Here is a 14,619-nt window from a genome sequence, read left to right as displayed (position 1 = left end):
GTGTGGAGTTTGCACGTTCTCCCTGTGATTGCGTGGGCTTCCTCCAGGTGCTCCAGTTCCTTCCACATCCCCAAGACATGTGGGTTTCTAGGTTAATTGGCCTCTGTAAATTACCCCTAGTGTGTAGGGATGGATTTGAAAGTGGGATAACATAGTACGAGTGTGCAGGGGTTATCAATACCTGCATGGACGTATTGGGCCGAAAAGCCTCTCAACGCTGTTGCATTGAGCAAATCATCATGGATCAAATCTCACACTTTCTAGTCACAGTAAGAATCAGAATTGTTCTAGGCAGTGCACACAATCAATAATCTATCTGTGAACAAAGTTATTATATTTAAGAACTGCCCAGTGTTGAGAACTTGCCTATCATTACAAATAGACCTCCAACAGAAAAGTCATACAGTAGAGAATCTTGAATAAGTCAGTCAACTTACCAAGGCTGCTCACATAGCCAATGAATTCCTGAACTATAGCCTGCAAAAGGAAACAGGTTAAAGAAAAGTGCACAAGAATGCTTCCTAAAAGTATGCATATCTTTCTGCTGATTGGATAACATACAACAAAAGTTTTTCACTGTACCTCGGTACACGTGACAATATACTAAACTGAACTGATGTGGCAAGGAAGGAAATTGAAAACAGATATAGCTATCACGTTCCCAGCAGTTTTCTGTCTTAAGAACCAAAATATTCAGTTCAATCGAAACAAAATCCTCTTCTTCACTTGGGACTTAAACAAGGTTTCTCAGATTATGCATTGAATTCCAAACTGCTGAAGCCCATTCTGCCTTTCACAGTTTTTTCTTATTTTCTATCACTGTCCCGCAAAAATCAATCCCATATTTAAAATTCACAAATTATTTATAATAAATTGTTGTTTGAGGAAGAAATTTTTAAGTGTCTACCATTTTCTGCATAGAGGCCAACATCTAGCCCAGAGGGGCAAACTCACCATCCACATGGAAATCATTTTAGGACACATTCAATGCATGAACAAACCTCATTGACCCCAAATAGCAAAATCCTAAAGTCTAGGAAGTAACTGCAGATGTTGGTTTACACCGAAGATGGACACAAAGTGCTGGGGTAACTCAGCAGGAGTCAAGTCAAGTCAAGTTTATTCGTCACATACACATATGAGATGTGCAGTGAAATGAAAAGTGGCAATGCTCACGAATTGTGCAGAAAACAAACAAACAAACTACAAACAGAATGGAACAGAATCACATATTACATATTTGTGGGAGGGAGGGAAGAAAAAAGAAAAAAACAGCAATTTTAAAAAGACACCACACAACAGTAAAGTTAGTCCCTGGATAGATAGGAGGTTACAGTCCTAATGGTCTCTGGGAAGAAACTCCTTCTCATCATCTCCGTTTTCACAGTATGGCAACGGAGGCGTTTGCCTGACCGTAGCAGCTGGAACAGTCCGTTGCTGGGGTGGAAGGGGTCTCTCATGATCTTGTTGGCTCTGGAGTTGCACCTTCTGATAGTTCCTGCAGGGGGGCGAGTGCAGTTCCCATAGTGCGTTCGGATCGAAGAGATGGGTGACATTTTGGGTCAAGACTCTCTACCCAAAAAGTCACCCATTCCTTCTCTCCCGAGATGCTGCCTGTCCCACTGTTACTCCAGCATTTTGTGTTTATCTTTAGCAGAATCCTAACTTCAATGTCTCTCAAAGACTCTTGTTGGAATGTGTGGAGGCCATGGATGATGGAGCCATCTGCTGGACGAATGGGAGATATCAGCTAAGCCAAAGCAAACTCTATTCATGGGCCGCAATGACTTGCCCAACAGAATCTGTTGCTGATACATAGCTCTGACTTGATCTCAGTTGACTGGACTGATGGACTGAATTTTTAGCTTTCTATGTTATACGGAGGATCGCTTAATAGGCCACAATCTGAAATATAAACGGTAAATGTTGGAAATTAAGTGGCATCTGCTGAGAGAGAAACGTGAATTTTGTTTCTATCTCCACATACGTGACCTGCCCTGACTATTTACAGGATTTTCTGTTTTTATAACATTCATGGAAGGTATGGATTTAATTTTTAAACTATTTCCTCTTATCCTGGATGCCTATCTAGCAGAAATAGCTTCTCTCATACTGTAGCAGCAGTGCCTTAAATATCTTGGAAACTTAAATCAAATAACCTTTAACTTTTCAAATTTCACAGCATACAATCCTTACTTGTGTAATGTCTCTTTATAATTTAATGCTTGGAGTTCAAGTATTATTCTGGGTGAACTATACTGCATTCCTTCCAAGGCATATATATCTTTTCATGGATTCAGTGACAGAAACTGCTCACAGTACTCTAGCTGAGGCAGTGACTAGTGGGGTACCACAAGGCTCATTGCTGGGACCCCAGTTGTTCACAATATATATTAACGATTCAGACAAGGGAATTAAATATAACATCTCTAAGTTTGCGGTTGACACAAAGCTGTGTGGCAGTGTGAGCTGTGAGGAGGATGCTGTGAGGCTGCAGGGTGACTTGGATAGGTTGGGCGAGTGGGCAGAAGCATGGCAGATGCAGTATAATGTGGATAAATGTGAGGTTACCCACTTTGGTGGCAAGAACAGATTACAAGGTAGATTATTATCTGAATGGTGTCAGATTAGGATAAGGGGAGGTGCAACGAGACCTGGGTGTACTTGTACATCAGTCACTGAAAGGAAGCATGCAGGTACAGCAGGCAGTGAGGAAGGCCAATGGCATATTGGCCTTCATTGCGAGAGGATTTGAGTTTAGGATCAAGGGGGTCCTAGTGCGGGGCCCTCGTGAGAATGCACATCGAGTATTGTGTGCAATTTTGGTCTACTAATTTGAGGAAAGACATTAGGGAGTGCAGCGTAGGTTCACCAGGTTAATTCCAGAGATGGTGGGACTGACGTAAGATGAAAGAATGGATCGACTGGGTTTGTATTTGCTGGAATTTAGAAGCATGAGAGGGGATCTTATAGAAACATATAAATTCTTCGAGGATTGGACAGGGTAGATGCAGGAAAAATGTTCCCGATGTTGGGGGAGTCCAGAACCAGGGGTCACAGTTAAAGAATAAGGGGTATGCCACTTAGGATTGAGATGAGAGAAAACTTTTTCACCCAAAGAGTTGTGAATCTGTGGAATTCTCTGCACAGAAGGCAGTGGAGGCCAGTTCACTGGATGTGTTCAATAGAGAGTTAGATTTAGCTCTTAGGGCTGAGGGAATCAAGGGATATGGGGAAAAAGACGGAACGGGGTACTGATTTCGGATGATCAGCCATGATCAACTTGAATGGCAGTGCTGGCTCAAAGGGCTAAATGGCCTACTCCTGCACCTATTTTCTATGTTTCTAATCAGGATATTGATTAGCTGTAGCATAATGCCCAATTCCTTGCACTCATATTTTTTAGACATAAACTGACATTTCAGGTTATTTTCTGAATTTGTCCACAATATTCTAAAGTACAATATTGTCCAGGTACAAGGTCCAGCAAATATCACAACCTCCAATATTTGCAATATTTGAACAGGATTTTAGAATCAAAGTGACCATGACGGAATCTATAATCCATTGTTTTAGCTATATATTCTGTTAATATTTCTCCATGACAACCCCCTATTTGATGATCTGTGCTATCGTTGTGTCTAAATAAACCTCAAAGTGGTATTCTACCCAAATTATCCAAACTATTTGGATATACAATGCACCTTCATAGATTCTCGTGGCACACCAAATTTGTACCTTAGACAAACCACAAACTCTGCACATGATCCTAATTTTTGGCTGAATATTTAATTGCAGGTGGAAATAAAGTAGAATCTCCAAATTGCAAGCCAATATCTTATAACAAAAAAAACCCACCAAATAATGATCATGTGAGAACAATATTCAATGTCACTCCTTGCATTTGATTTTTGAGCAACTTGCTTTTCTGCGGTACTGTTCCCATAGAACATTCAAACGCTTAAGGAGAAATAAACATGAAGAATAACAGAGATTGAATAGAGTTAAAGATGTGGCTGAAGTTGGGGGATTCTGAAGATTTGTTTTTAAAATCAGTGGATGATGCAAGGCGGCAGATCACCACAGGGAATATTAGAGAACAAGCTATGATTAGATTTGATGCTGAGAATTGGCAGATTATCTAGAAGAACTATTTCAGACGAATATTTGAGATATATCTACACATAGTGTAAAAGATCAATTGTTGTTGTCTTTACCCGTGAGCAGAAATAATCCTAATGACATATAAATAGGGTTTCTCAAGTCATTTGTACAAATCTGTCATTTGAAACAATACAAAGCATCTTCATTATCCTGATGTGAATTTTCCACTTTCCCCATGAAATTTAGAAAACAAAATGCTGATGAGAGCTTGAGTGGGTGCTTAGGTAGAAGTAAGATTTCAATGGAAATGATTAATTTACCTGCTGCTCCCGAGCCAAGTTGTAGTCTTGTTTCTCAAAATAACTCAGCATCTTTTTATTCAAATTCCCAAAATAATTGTATGTGCTAAAGAAAAATGGTACAGTTTAGTTAGTAATAAGAACTTTGCATTAATTTGACTTCAACTTTAACTTTTCAGTAAACAGTTGATTAAAAAACATTGAAAGGCTCTAGCTACTGGTTAATTTTCGCCTTATGATTTATAAGTTTTCCAGAGATTCAAACAGTATCGATGAAAGACAACATTAAGAAACAGCTCACATGCGAAGGCACTGCTTTCAGAAGACTGAATAAATGACTGAATGAGTAAATGAAACTTTCTGTAACATCATCAGGCAACAGCATGATTTCCTGGTCCGAGAACACTAATGCAATTATCAAGAAAGCTCATCAGCGCCTCTACTTCCTGAGAAGATTACGGAGAGTCGGTTTGTCAAGGAAGACTCTCTCTAACCTCTACAGGTGCACAGTAGAGAGCATGCTGACCGGTTGCATCGTGGCTTGGTTCGGCAATTTGAGCGCCCTGGAGAGGAAAAGACTACAAAAAGTAGTAAACACTGCCCAGTCCATCATCGGTTCTGACCTTCCTTCCATCGAGGGGATTTATCGCAGTCGCTGCCTCAAAAAGGCTGGCAGTATCATCAAAGACCCACACCATCCTGGCCACACACTCATCTCCCTGCTACCTTCAGGTAGAAGGTACAGGAGCCTGAAGATTGCAACAACCAGGTTCAGGAATAGCTACTTCCCCAGAGCCATCAGGCTATTAAACCTGGCTCGGACAAAACTCTGATTATTAATAACCCATTTTCTGTTATTTGCACTTTATCAGTTTATTTATTCATGTGTGTATATATTTATATTATGGTATATGGACACACTTATCTGTTTTGTAGTAAATGCCTACTATGTTCTGTGAGCTGATGCAAAGCAAGAATTTCATTGTCCTATACAGGGACACATGACAATAAACTCACTTGAACTTGAGTATGAAGACCATGATAGCAGCCTTTACTTAAGGCAAGCCGATGAAATGGGAATTGGCAATATTTTATGAAAAACTATTCATTTTGGGGCAGACTCATTGGTTCACAAATAAACAATGTCTCGATATCGGTAACATGCACCATGCATGCAGAAAGTTCAGACCAACAATAACCAGTCAAATTGAACAAATATTTAGGAGAGAAAGTGCACAGGCCGAAGAGAGTTTACAGAGCATGAGGGAGGGTGTGAACATGCATCGATAAAGTGAGAAAACAGCTGCTCTGTAATGCAAGGAATTAAGCAAACTTGCATTGCGCACCATGACATCAAATCTGGCCATATATGGTTCGCTGTTACTGATAAAAGATTCATATCTTTGCGGAATTATCAAATCAGCCTGTTAAGATGCAAAATATTTTATTCATCTTTAAAAGCAAAAAATATTTTAAATACCATTCATCATTTTTTAAGGAGCTATTTTTTTTAATGTCTCAATTTTTTTTTTCGAGGTTTTGCAATTCTGCTTTGCTGTAGGGGCCTGACTTAGTCAACTGTCAATTTTTTTACAAACTAATTTCATGAACAGTGAACATTCTGGCCATCTCAGGATTCCCCTTACAACACAGGTCATTATGACATTCAGGATCTTAGCAAAGAGAAATTGCTGCTTGTTTCTGCAAGTTGCCACTGGGAATATCACCCAAGGCAAATGAGTATTTTATTATTATACACATAAATGGGAGGTAGTAGATCTGACCACATGAATATACATTAAAAATAATATTTTATGACAAAAAACACAACTTTGAAATGACCTTGAAAAATATACAATAATACTCTGTCGGACACGTTACCAGCAAATAGCAATTTCAATCTCAGTACAAAAAAAATGAACTGTTTAGTTAAATATTTAAGAAAGAACTGCAGATGCTGGAACAATCGAAGGTAGACAAAAAATGCTGGGGAAACTCAGCAGGTGAGGCAGCATCTATGGAGAGAAAGAATAGGCGACGTTTCGAGTCGAGACGTCTTGACCGGAAACGTCGCCTATTCCTTCTTTAGTTAACTGTAGACATGCAGAGATACGCAACATTAACCCATACATTTTTGTTGGTTGTTAGTGGTTCAGAATACAGTTAAAGAGATGTGGAACTTGCCAGCACCACCCGCCCAACTGCCCCACCCCTTCCGCCCCCCCTCCCTGCCCCCACCCACAGATAAAAGGAAAACAACGTTTCCTTGAAAGTGCCGTCACAAGTAGATAGTGTGGTTAAGATAAGAATCTTAATGTATAGATTATTACAGTCAAATTATTGAGTATAAAAGTCAGGAGGTCATGTTACAGTTGTGCAAGATATTGGTGAGGCTACATTTATAGTATTGTTTTCAGTTTTGGTCACCCCATTATAGGAAATAAATTGTTATGTTAGAAAGGGGGCAGAAAAGATTTATGAGGATGTTGCCAGGACTCTAGGGCCTGAGCTATAGGGAGAGGTTGATTAGGCTAGTACTTTATCCTTGCAGCGCAGGAGGATGAGGGGTACAAGATCATGAGAGAAATAAATAGGGTAAATGCAGAGTCTTTTACCAAGAGTAGGGAAATTGAGAATCAGAGGACAAAGATTTCATAAGAACCTGAGGGACAATTTTTATTTTACACAAAAGGTGGTAGGTGTATAGAACGAGTTGCCATAGGATGTAGTTGAGGCAGGTATAATCACAATGTTTAAGAAATTTAGATTGGATAGGATAGGTTTAGAGGGATATGGGCCAAACGCAGGCAGTTTGGTCTAGTGTCGATGGTGCATGTTGGTCAGCGTGGGTAAGTTATGTTGAAGGGCTTGTTTCCATCCTGTTTGACTCTGAGTCTAAAGAGAAACCAAAGGATACAAAATAGTAAACAAAAGACGAAACCAAAGGCAGAAGGATAAAACAGAACAGAAACCAGGCACAAACTGACTCAGAATACTAGCAATAACCAAAAAATTCAACAATCTCTTTGGTCTATAAACATCAGAAGTACTATTCCCTGCCTAGAGAACCTTTGCGCAAAATTAATTCACCAACCAAATGACCTCAGAACGACATACCAGCATTTAACTAATTTTACAGTGCAAAAGAAACGTACAAGCATAACTAAGAAGATATTTTTCCTCAGAGAACAAATAACTAGTTTCACTTTCCAAGATGCAAATAAAGAGACATAGGTCCAGGAAAAGAGGTGAGAAAGGATGCACGCTAAGATGTGGCAACATTAAAGGATGTCGAGTGACAAAAATCAATTTCTTGATATGCTCCTGCCATAAAGGGCTTGTGTTTTTTAGATTAAAATTGGATGCAAATTGAGAATATTGTTCCAGAAACAATAGTGTAATTTCCAGAGCCTCAAAATGAAAAATAAATTTACCCAGTCACCAAATGGCCTATTGATAATTCTAATATTAAAAAAATCATACACTGATTACTAAAACATTCTTTATTTAAATGATGAGGAAAATCTCAAAGATTACCTGCCAACTGCTCCAGTTGCTCCTAATACCATTGCAGACAAGAGTAGCTGGAGAACAAAATCTTTGGTTACACAGCAATTGTAAACTATGAGATGTGTCCAGATTGCAAACCATCAGATGTGTCCAAATTACATGAGGGGACCATGAAATCTGATCATACTGACTACATTTATATTTATAACTTGCTGGGGTTTTTTCTTGTTAGGATTTATGGGCCTAGGGATTGGATAGGGTCATTTCAAATGCAATTGTTCTATTATTTTTGATGAAATTAGATCACAATCTTTGAATGGCAGCCAAGCAACACACATTCAAACTAATAAATGTTAATTTTTTAATCAGTATCTCCTCACCATCTATTATTTTTATTGAAGGCAGATAAAAAAATCGTGTTCATCTACTTCTGTCCTTTAAGGCAATCTGATGAAGACTCAAAGCAAGCTCTCTAATCTTGCAAAATCAGTCAGAAAATAGAAATTAGAACGGCATGGTGGCGCAGCAGTGGAATTGCTGCCGTACAGCGCCAGAGACCCGGGTTCTATCCTGACTATGGGTGCTGTCTGTACGGAGTTTATACAGTCTCCCCGTGACTGCTTAGGTTTTCTCCGAGTGCTCCGGTATCCTCCTACACTAAAGACGTACAGGTAAAATTGTAAATCGTCTCTAGTATGTAGGATAGTGCTAGTGTAAGGGGTCGGCGCAGACTCAATGGGCTGAAGGGCCTGTTTCAGCACTGTATCTCTAAACTAAACTAAATAAAGTATTTCAAGCAAGGAATCCATACATAAATTAGGAAGAAGAGTGATCTGTCTTCCAATGGTTACAAAACATTTGCAGAATGTTTGCTTAGAATTTTGTCTTTGCTGAGCCACACAAAAGCGGACTGTCATCAAACTGGTGTTTAATGAATGTTCTCTACAGATTTATTACTTCATGTGTCCTCAAATGATTAATTTTTAAATCTCAGAATATTTTGGGCCTTTTACACAGCTTCATCTGCATGGGTATAGTTTTGCACTTTCGAGTCTATCTGCCTCTGCAAAATCTCTAAAGTCAGCATGAGGGGGATTAACGCAATTTGGATCAAGGACTAGAGAATCACTTGAAAGGTATGCGTAGGAAGGAACTGCAGATGCTGGTTTAAACCAAAGATAGACACAAAAACTTGGAGTAACCCAGCGGGACAGGCAGCATCTCTGGAGAGAAGGAATGGGCGACGTTTCGGGTCGAGACCCTTCTTCAGACTGGTCTTAAAAGTTACTTTGGAAATTGACATGCTAAAACAAAAAACTACATTGGATTTTAAACAGTATAAAAAGAAGATTCCATGCGATCAGTGGCGGACTGGGTCTAAAATATTTGTTGCCAGGAGACAAAGGGGGCCCACCCACAACTACAATGCTATCATTTAACAGGGGCCCACTTGCCATCACTTGCTATCACTTCATCAGGGGCCCACTTGCCATCGTGCAAGCTGACATCCTGGCCAGTCCGCCACTGCATGTGATCACCCACAGTACTCAGGTGTCACTGTCTCTTAAGAATGCAGCTAATACGTTAACCATGAGTGACCTTTGAAACTGACAAGCAATTGGTTCTATTAACACTTGGGCAACCATATTCTTAAATGACGTAACATATATCCTTCACTATTTTCGTGGCGGAAAAATAACTGTGAATACGAGTCCAAAACTCTCTAGCCCAAACCCCCTTTCCCTGTTAACATAATTGTCTTGATAACACAAACTGCTATCACACAAAGTTTCTTAGGAATGTAACTACTGCATCATAGCAGAACTCCTTGTAATTAATCATAAAATATCAAAACTTCCATACCTCATCTTTTCCATAGAGCAAGTCAAATTTATCCTTGTAATTATTAACACATTGACCGAAATCCAACAAGTCACTGCTGGTGAACTTCAACCCCCGGAATGTTGGAATCTTTTTTTCAATTCCATCTAGCAGTTCCACAACTCTAACTGCAAGGAACAAAAGTTCCATTAGATCTCAGTGATAATGACAGTTGTGAGTCTCAGCTGTACAATTCAATACTTACAAGATACTCCAGTTAGCTCAGGAAGGTGGTAATAATAGAAAGGGATACCAGGGGCAGCTGATGCAACTTCCTTAAGATACTCCACCAAAGCATCTGAAATAACAAGTACATTTGTTTACCCATCTTATATCTTCCAGATGGAAACTTTTTAAGCTATTGCTCTTGGAATGTAATCCATTATGCAAAATATTCTGTGATGTTCAAATATGAAAACATTGAATAAATGAAAAATGTATTATTGGTGGATCTTTCCAGACATTGCTCATGGTACAATAATAGCACTGAATGTATTCCTCGCTGTGGCAAGAAAGTCAGGACAAAAACAGTGGGACTTTAAAAAAAAAAAATGGTTTGAAATTTGAATCAATGCTAAGGTGACGTTAATAATAACATTAAGGTGTTTCTGCTGTGCTGAAGTTTCCAAGAATGCATTAACAGAGGGAAATAAGTGTTTCTCAGCGCCAATCAAAGGGAACTTTTTTTTCCTCACTTGCTACAGATGTGAGAAATCTATAATTTAATTGTAGAAAGTTATTTAGAGAAATTCAGATCCAAAATAAACAGTGATCTATCATACCAAAACAAATGCCGAGATCCATGCATCATGAAGTTGGCTTGAAAAATTTGCAAACACTCTAGAACATTTAATTTTGATTTTCCCAATCCTTCAGATTTTATAATGAGCAAAAAATCCAGGTAATCAAATAGCTAAGTGGTGAATGTGTAAATTAGGTGCCAAATTTAATATTCCCTCCAAACCTAATCTCAAACTCCCATCTTAAGTTTCATTTCCATCTCCTTTCATACTGTATCCTCTGCATATCCACCTTATCCAGCAAACTCAATCCTGCTTTCTCAATGTGTAAGAAGGAACTGCAGATGCTGGTTTAAACTGAAGATGGACACAAAATGCTGGCGTACCTCCAGGTACAAAATGCTGGAGTACCAACCAAAATGCTGGAGTACCAACCAAAATGCTGGAGTACCAACCAAAATGCTGGAGTACCGAAGGATCTGAAGAAGGGTCTTGACCCGCAACATCACCCATTCCCACTCTCCAGAGATGCTGCCTGTCCCGCAGAGTTACTCCAGCATTTTGTGTATCTCCTGTTTTCTCAATCCAGTTTCCAATAAATAACTGATCATTCCACCTCCACCCCGGGCCCAAATGTTAGCTAATTTTCTCCCCTCAGAACCTGATCCTTCATGCTTACAATCCCTGAACCTGCTCAGTTTGCAAGCCCTTGCTTTCTTCTCCCAAGCCCTTGAGCACATTGTGACCTTCCAAATCCATGCTCAGTTACCATGAACTCTTCCTTAGAATCGCTCCAAATCATATTTCAGCAACAGAACTCTACGGCCACCTCTTGCTCCACTATGGATGTGTTTCCAATTGTGTTTTCCACAGTATTTTACTTCTCACTGCCTTGTATAATTTATGTTCTGTATGTTGCCAGAGCCGTTGTGACTCACTGCACATAGTGCTGCATGCAAGCGTTTCAAGTCTATTCTTTGTGACATCACCGTACTTGTGCATATGATAAGGAATTTAACCCAAAATATTGTATCCACAATTTATTTTTGAATGTGCTATTCCATCCATATTATTGTGGAAATACTGTTCAAATAATTAAAATTTCAATATATCAATTTACTCTTTATACTATTGCACGGAATAATAACATATATACACAAACCTGTACTTTGAGGCTTGAAAAAAAATGGTGAAATAACTGCAATCCCAGAAGCATTACACTTAGCAGCATGCTCTGCCTGCAACAACAAAAACAACGTTACTTTCTTCTGCATGTTCTCGTTTTGCAAAATTATAACACTAAATATTAAATAGAGCACATTCATACATTTTAGCAGATCCTGTGTTGTCATTAAACAAATTGGAAAAGACGAAGATAGACACAAAATGCTGGAGTAACTCAGCGGGACAGGCAGCATCTCTGGATAGAAGAAATGACTGACGTTTCGGGTCATGACTGAGTGTCGGGGAAGAGGGAATAAAGGGCCTGTCCCACTTTCCCGAGTTACTCACGAATTCTCCCGAGTTTTCCCCTTGATTCAAACTCGGAGAATGTCCGTAGGGAGTCCGTAGGAGTCCGTAGATATATCGTAGCGGCTCGTTATGCCAGCCGTAGGTACTCGGGGCATCAGGTAAGTCGGGACGTTTTTTCCAGCATGACAAAAAAGTGCACGAGTAAAAAGATAGTCGGGAGGAGGAGTTCGTAGATCACAAAAATCTTGATTTTTTTTAAGGTCCTTTCAACTCGGCAGAGGACTCGGGAAAGTGGGACAGGCCCTTTACAGAGATAAGGAAGTGTAAGAGATCAAAAGAGATGAAGTGCAAGGAAAATGGAGAGTAGATTATTGTTAGCTTGGAGAAGGTGACAACAAAGCAAACAGAGATACAATGTAAACAGGGGGACAGTCAGACTGGTCAGGGAACTGGGAAGGGGGAGGGGATGGAGAAAGAGGGAAAGCAAGGGCTATTTGAAGCTAAAGAAGTCAATATTCATACCGCTGGGGTGTAAGCTACCCAAGCAAAATATGAGGTGCTGTTCCTCTGACAATGGAGGATGCCCAGGACAGAAAGGTCAGTGTGGCAATTGGAGGGAGAGTTAAAGTGTTTAGCAAAGTTGTTTTGCGTGCTCTTCAGTCCTTTAAAAAAATGAAAGAAAAACCCCACAAAAACATCAAAAGGAATCGAAGTTAAAATTTACATTGTACAGGAGTCATGAAATGTTTCTAACATGTTTGTAATTCCAATAATTAATTAGGGAATTTCCACATAGGTCATTAACTTGTCAGATATATTTTCTTTGTCAGAAAATAATGGGTTATAGCCCACTTCCAGCACAAAATACAAGTTGGCTGTTGTTAATCTAGTGTTTGAGGCGATTAAATTATCGGGAAGTATTCTTTTTTGCACTGAACGACGTCACATTAACTGAACCCTGAATACAAGTGGAAATATACACATCAATGCATCAAAATATTCAGGGGGATAAAATTTTAAAGAAATATCACAGCAAATTTTGTTCTTAAGTTTTTAATCAATCGTACATGACCACTCTTGAATGGACAATAAGATATATTTTGAACCAATTTCTGTTGATCATTTAAAAATTAAAATAAAAAGGACCATTGAGCAGGTCAGTGTAAATAAAGTGTTAATGTTTCAGGCTGAAGACCAGGTCATAAAGGTCTATGTGTGAAAACATGTTAAATTGCAAAATAAGTTGGGGGAAGGGATAGACAAAGGGTGTAGCTCTGATTGGACGAGGTCAGGGTTGCCAAAATCATTCCAGTCACTCAGTTAACAGTTGCTTTATTTACCCACACCTGCACTCATTAATCGTTTTACCAACTGGCTTCATAAATATTGGAATCACCTCATCAATCTTGGCCCCATCCACCAGACATTTCTCTCTCATGCTCACTCTAACTCAAGTCTAACTTGTGTTCTCATTTCGGATGACGACTCGGCAAACTGAAATTTTCACTCTGCAGCTCTTTTCACAGATGCTGCCTGCCCCAAGTGTTCCCAGCATTACTATTTTACTTCAAATTTCTGGAAAATGGACATATTGATTTTCTGGTAGTCATTTCTCTATAAAAACCATTGCCTGAGATTGGCATAATTGCTTACCTATATTGACTTTGCCAGCTGATCACAATTGTTTCAATAAGGAGATTTGTTCATTGCATTGTTATTGGTTAATAGCATTTAATCTCATAAAGTACTTCTGTAAACTAACTAAAGTTTTTGATGTTTAAGAAGGAACTGCAGATGCTGGAAAATCGAAGGCAGACAAAAATGCTGGAGAAACTCAGCGGGTGAGGCAGCATCTATGGAGCGAAGGAAATAGGCGACGTTTCGGGTCGAGACCCTTCTTCAGACTGATGTGGGGGTGGGGGGGGGGCAGGAAGAAGAAAGGAAGAGGCGGAGACAGTGGGCTGTGGGAGAGCTGGGAAGGGGAGGAGAAAGAAGGAGAAAGCAGGGACTACCTGAAATTGGAGAAGTCAATGTTCATACCGCTGGGGTATAAACTACCCAAGCAAAAGTTTTGATGTTTAAGAAGGAATTGCAGATGCTGGAAAATCAAAGGTAGACAAAAGTGCTGGAGAAACCCAGTGGGTGCAGCAGCATCTATGGAGTGAAGGAAATAGGCAACGTTTCGGGCCGAAACCCTTCTTCAGACTGAAGTGGCCCGAAATGTTACCTATTTCCTTCGCTCCATAGATGCTGCTGCACCCGCTGAATTTCTCCAGCACTTTTGTCTACCAAAAGTTTTTGATGTGTTGGTTTTGTGCGGCATGGTGGCGCAGTGATGGAGTTGCTGCCTTACAGCGCCGGAGACCTGGGCTCGTTCCTGACGATAGATGCTGTCTGTATGGAGTTTGGACATTCTCCCCGTGAGCATGTGGGTTTTCTCTGTGCTACGGTTTCCTCCCACACTCCAAAGACGTACAGCTTTGTAGGTTAATTGGCTTTCATTAAAATAACATTTTAATTAAAATAAAAGTGTGCTGGATAGTGCTAATGTACAGGGTGATCGCTGGTCGGTGTGGACTCAGTGGGCCAAAGGGCCTGTTTCTGCACTGTAT

At 39.7% G+C, this 14,619-nt stretch overlaps 1 protein-coding gene across 4 annotated transcripts in view; it reads right to left on the bottom strand.

Annotated features, from left to right (window-relative positions):
- The window catches only part of npl (N-acetylneuraminate pyruvate lyase), a 40,374-nt gene that overhangs the window by 1,759 nt on the left and 23,996 nt on the right, over positions 1-14,619 (bottom strand). For all 4 annotated transcript variants that reach the window (XM_033028190.1, XM_033028188.1, XM_033028189.1 and 1 more), the window contains exons 6-11: positions 11,697-11,772; positions 10,000-10,092; positions 9,777-9,922; positions 7,941-7,987; positions 4,425-4,509; positions 438-477 (exon numbers count right to left, since the gene is read on the bottom strand). In XM_033028190.1, the coding sequence (XP_032884081.1) occupies positions 438-477; positions 4,425-4,509; positions 7,941-7,987; positions 9,777-9,922; positions 10,000-10,092; positions 11,697-11,772 (487 nt within the window). The remainder of the gene's footprint in view (positions 1-437; positions 478-4,424; positions 4,510-7,940; positions 7,988-9,776; positions 9,923-9,999; positions 10,093-11,696; positions 11,773-14,619) is intronic.

This window comes from Amblyraja radiata, chromosome 10 (assembly GCF_010909765.2).
Source record: "Amblyraja radiata isolate CabotCenter1 chromosome 10, sAmbRad1.1.pri, whole genome shotgun sequence".
NCBI classification, from domain to species: Eukaryota; Metazoa; Chordata; class Chondrichthyes; order Rajiformes; family Rajidae; genus Amblyraja; species Amblyraja radiata.
The sequence above is the reverse complement of the archived record's forward strand: the minus strand, read 5'-3'. Positions and strand labels throughout refer to the sequence as shown.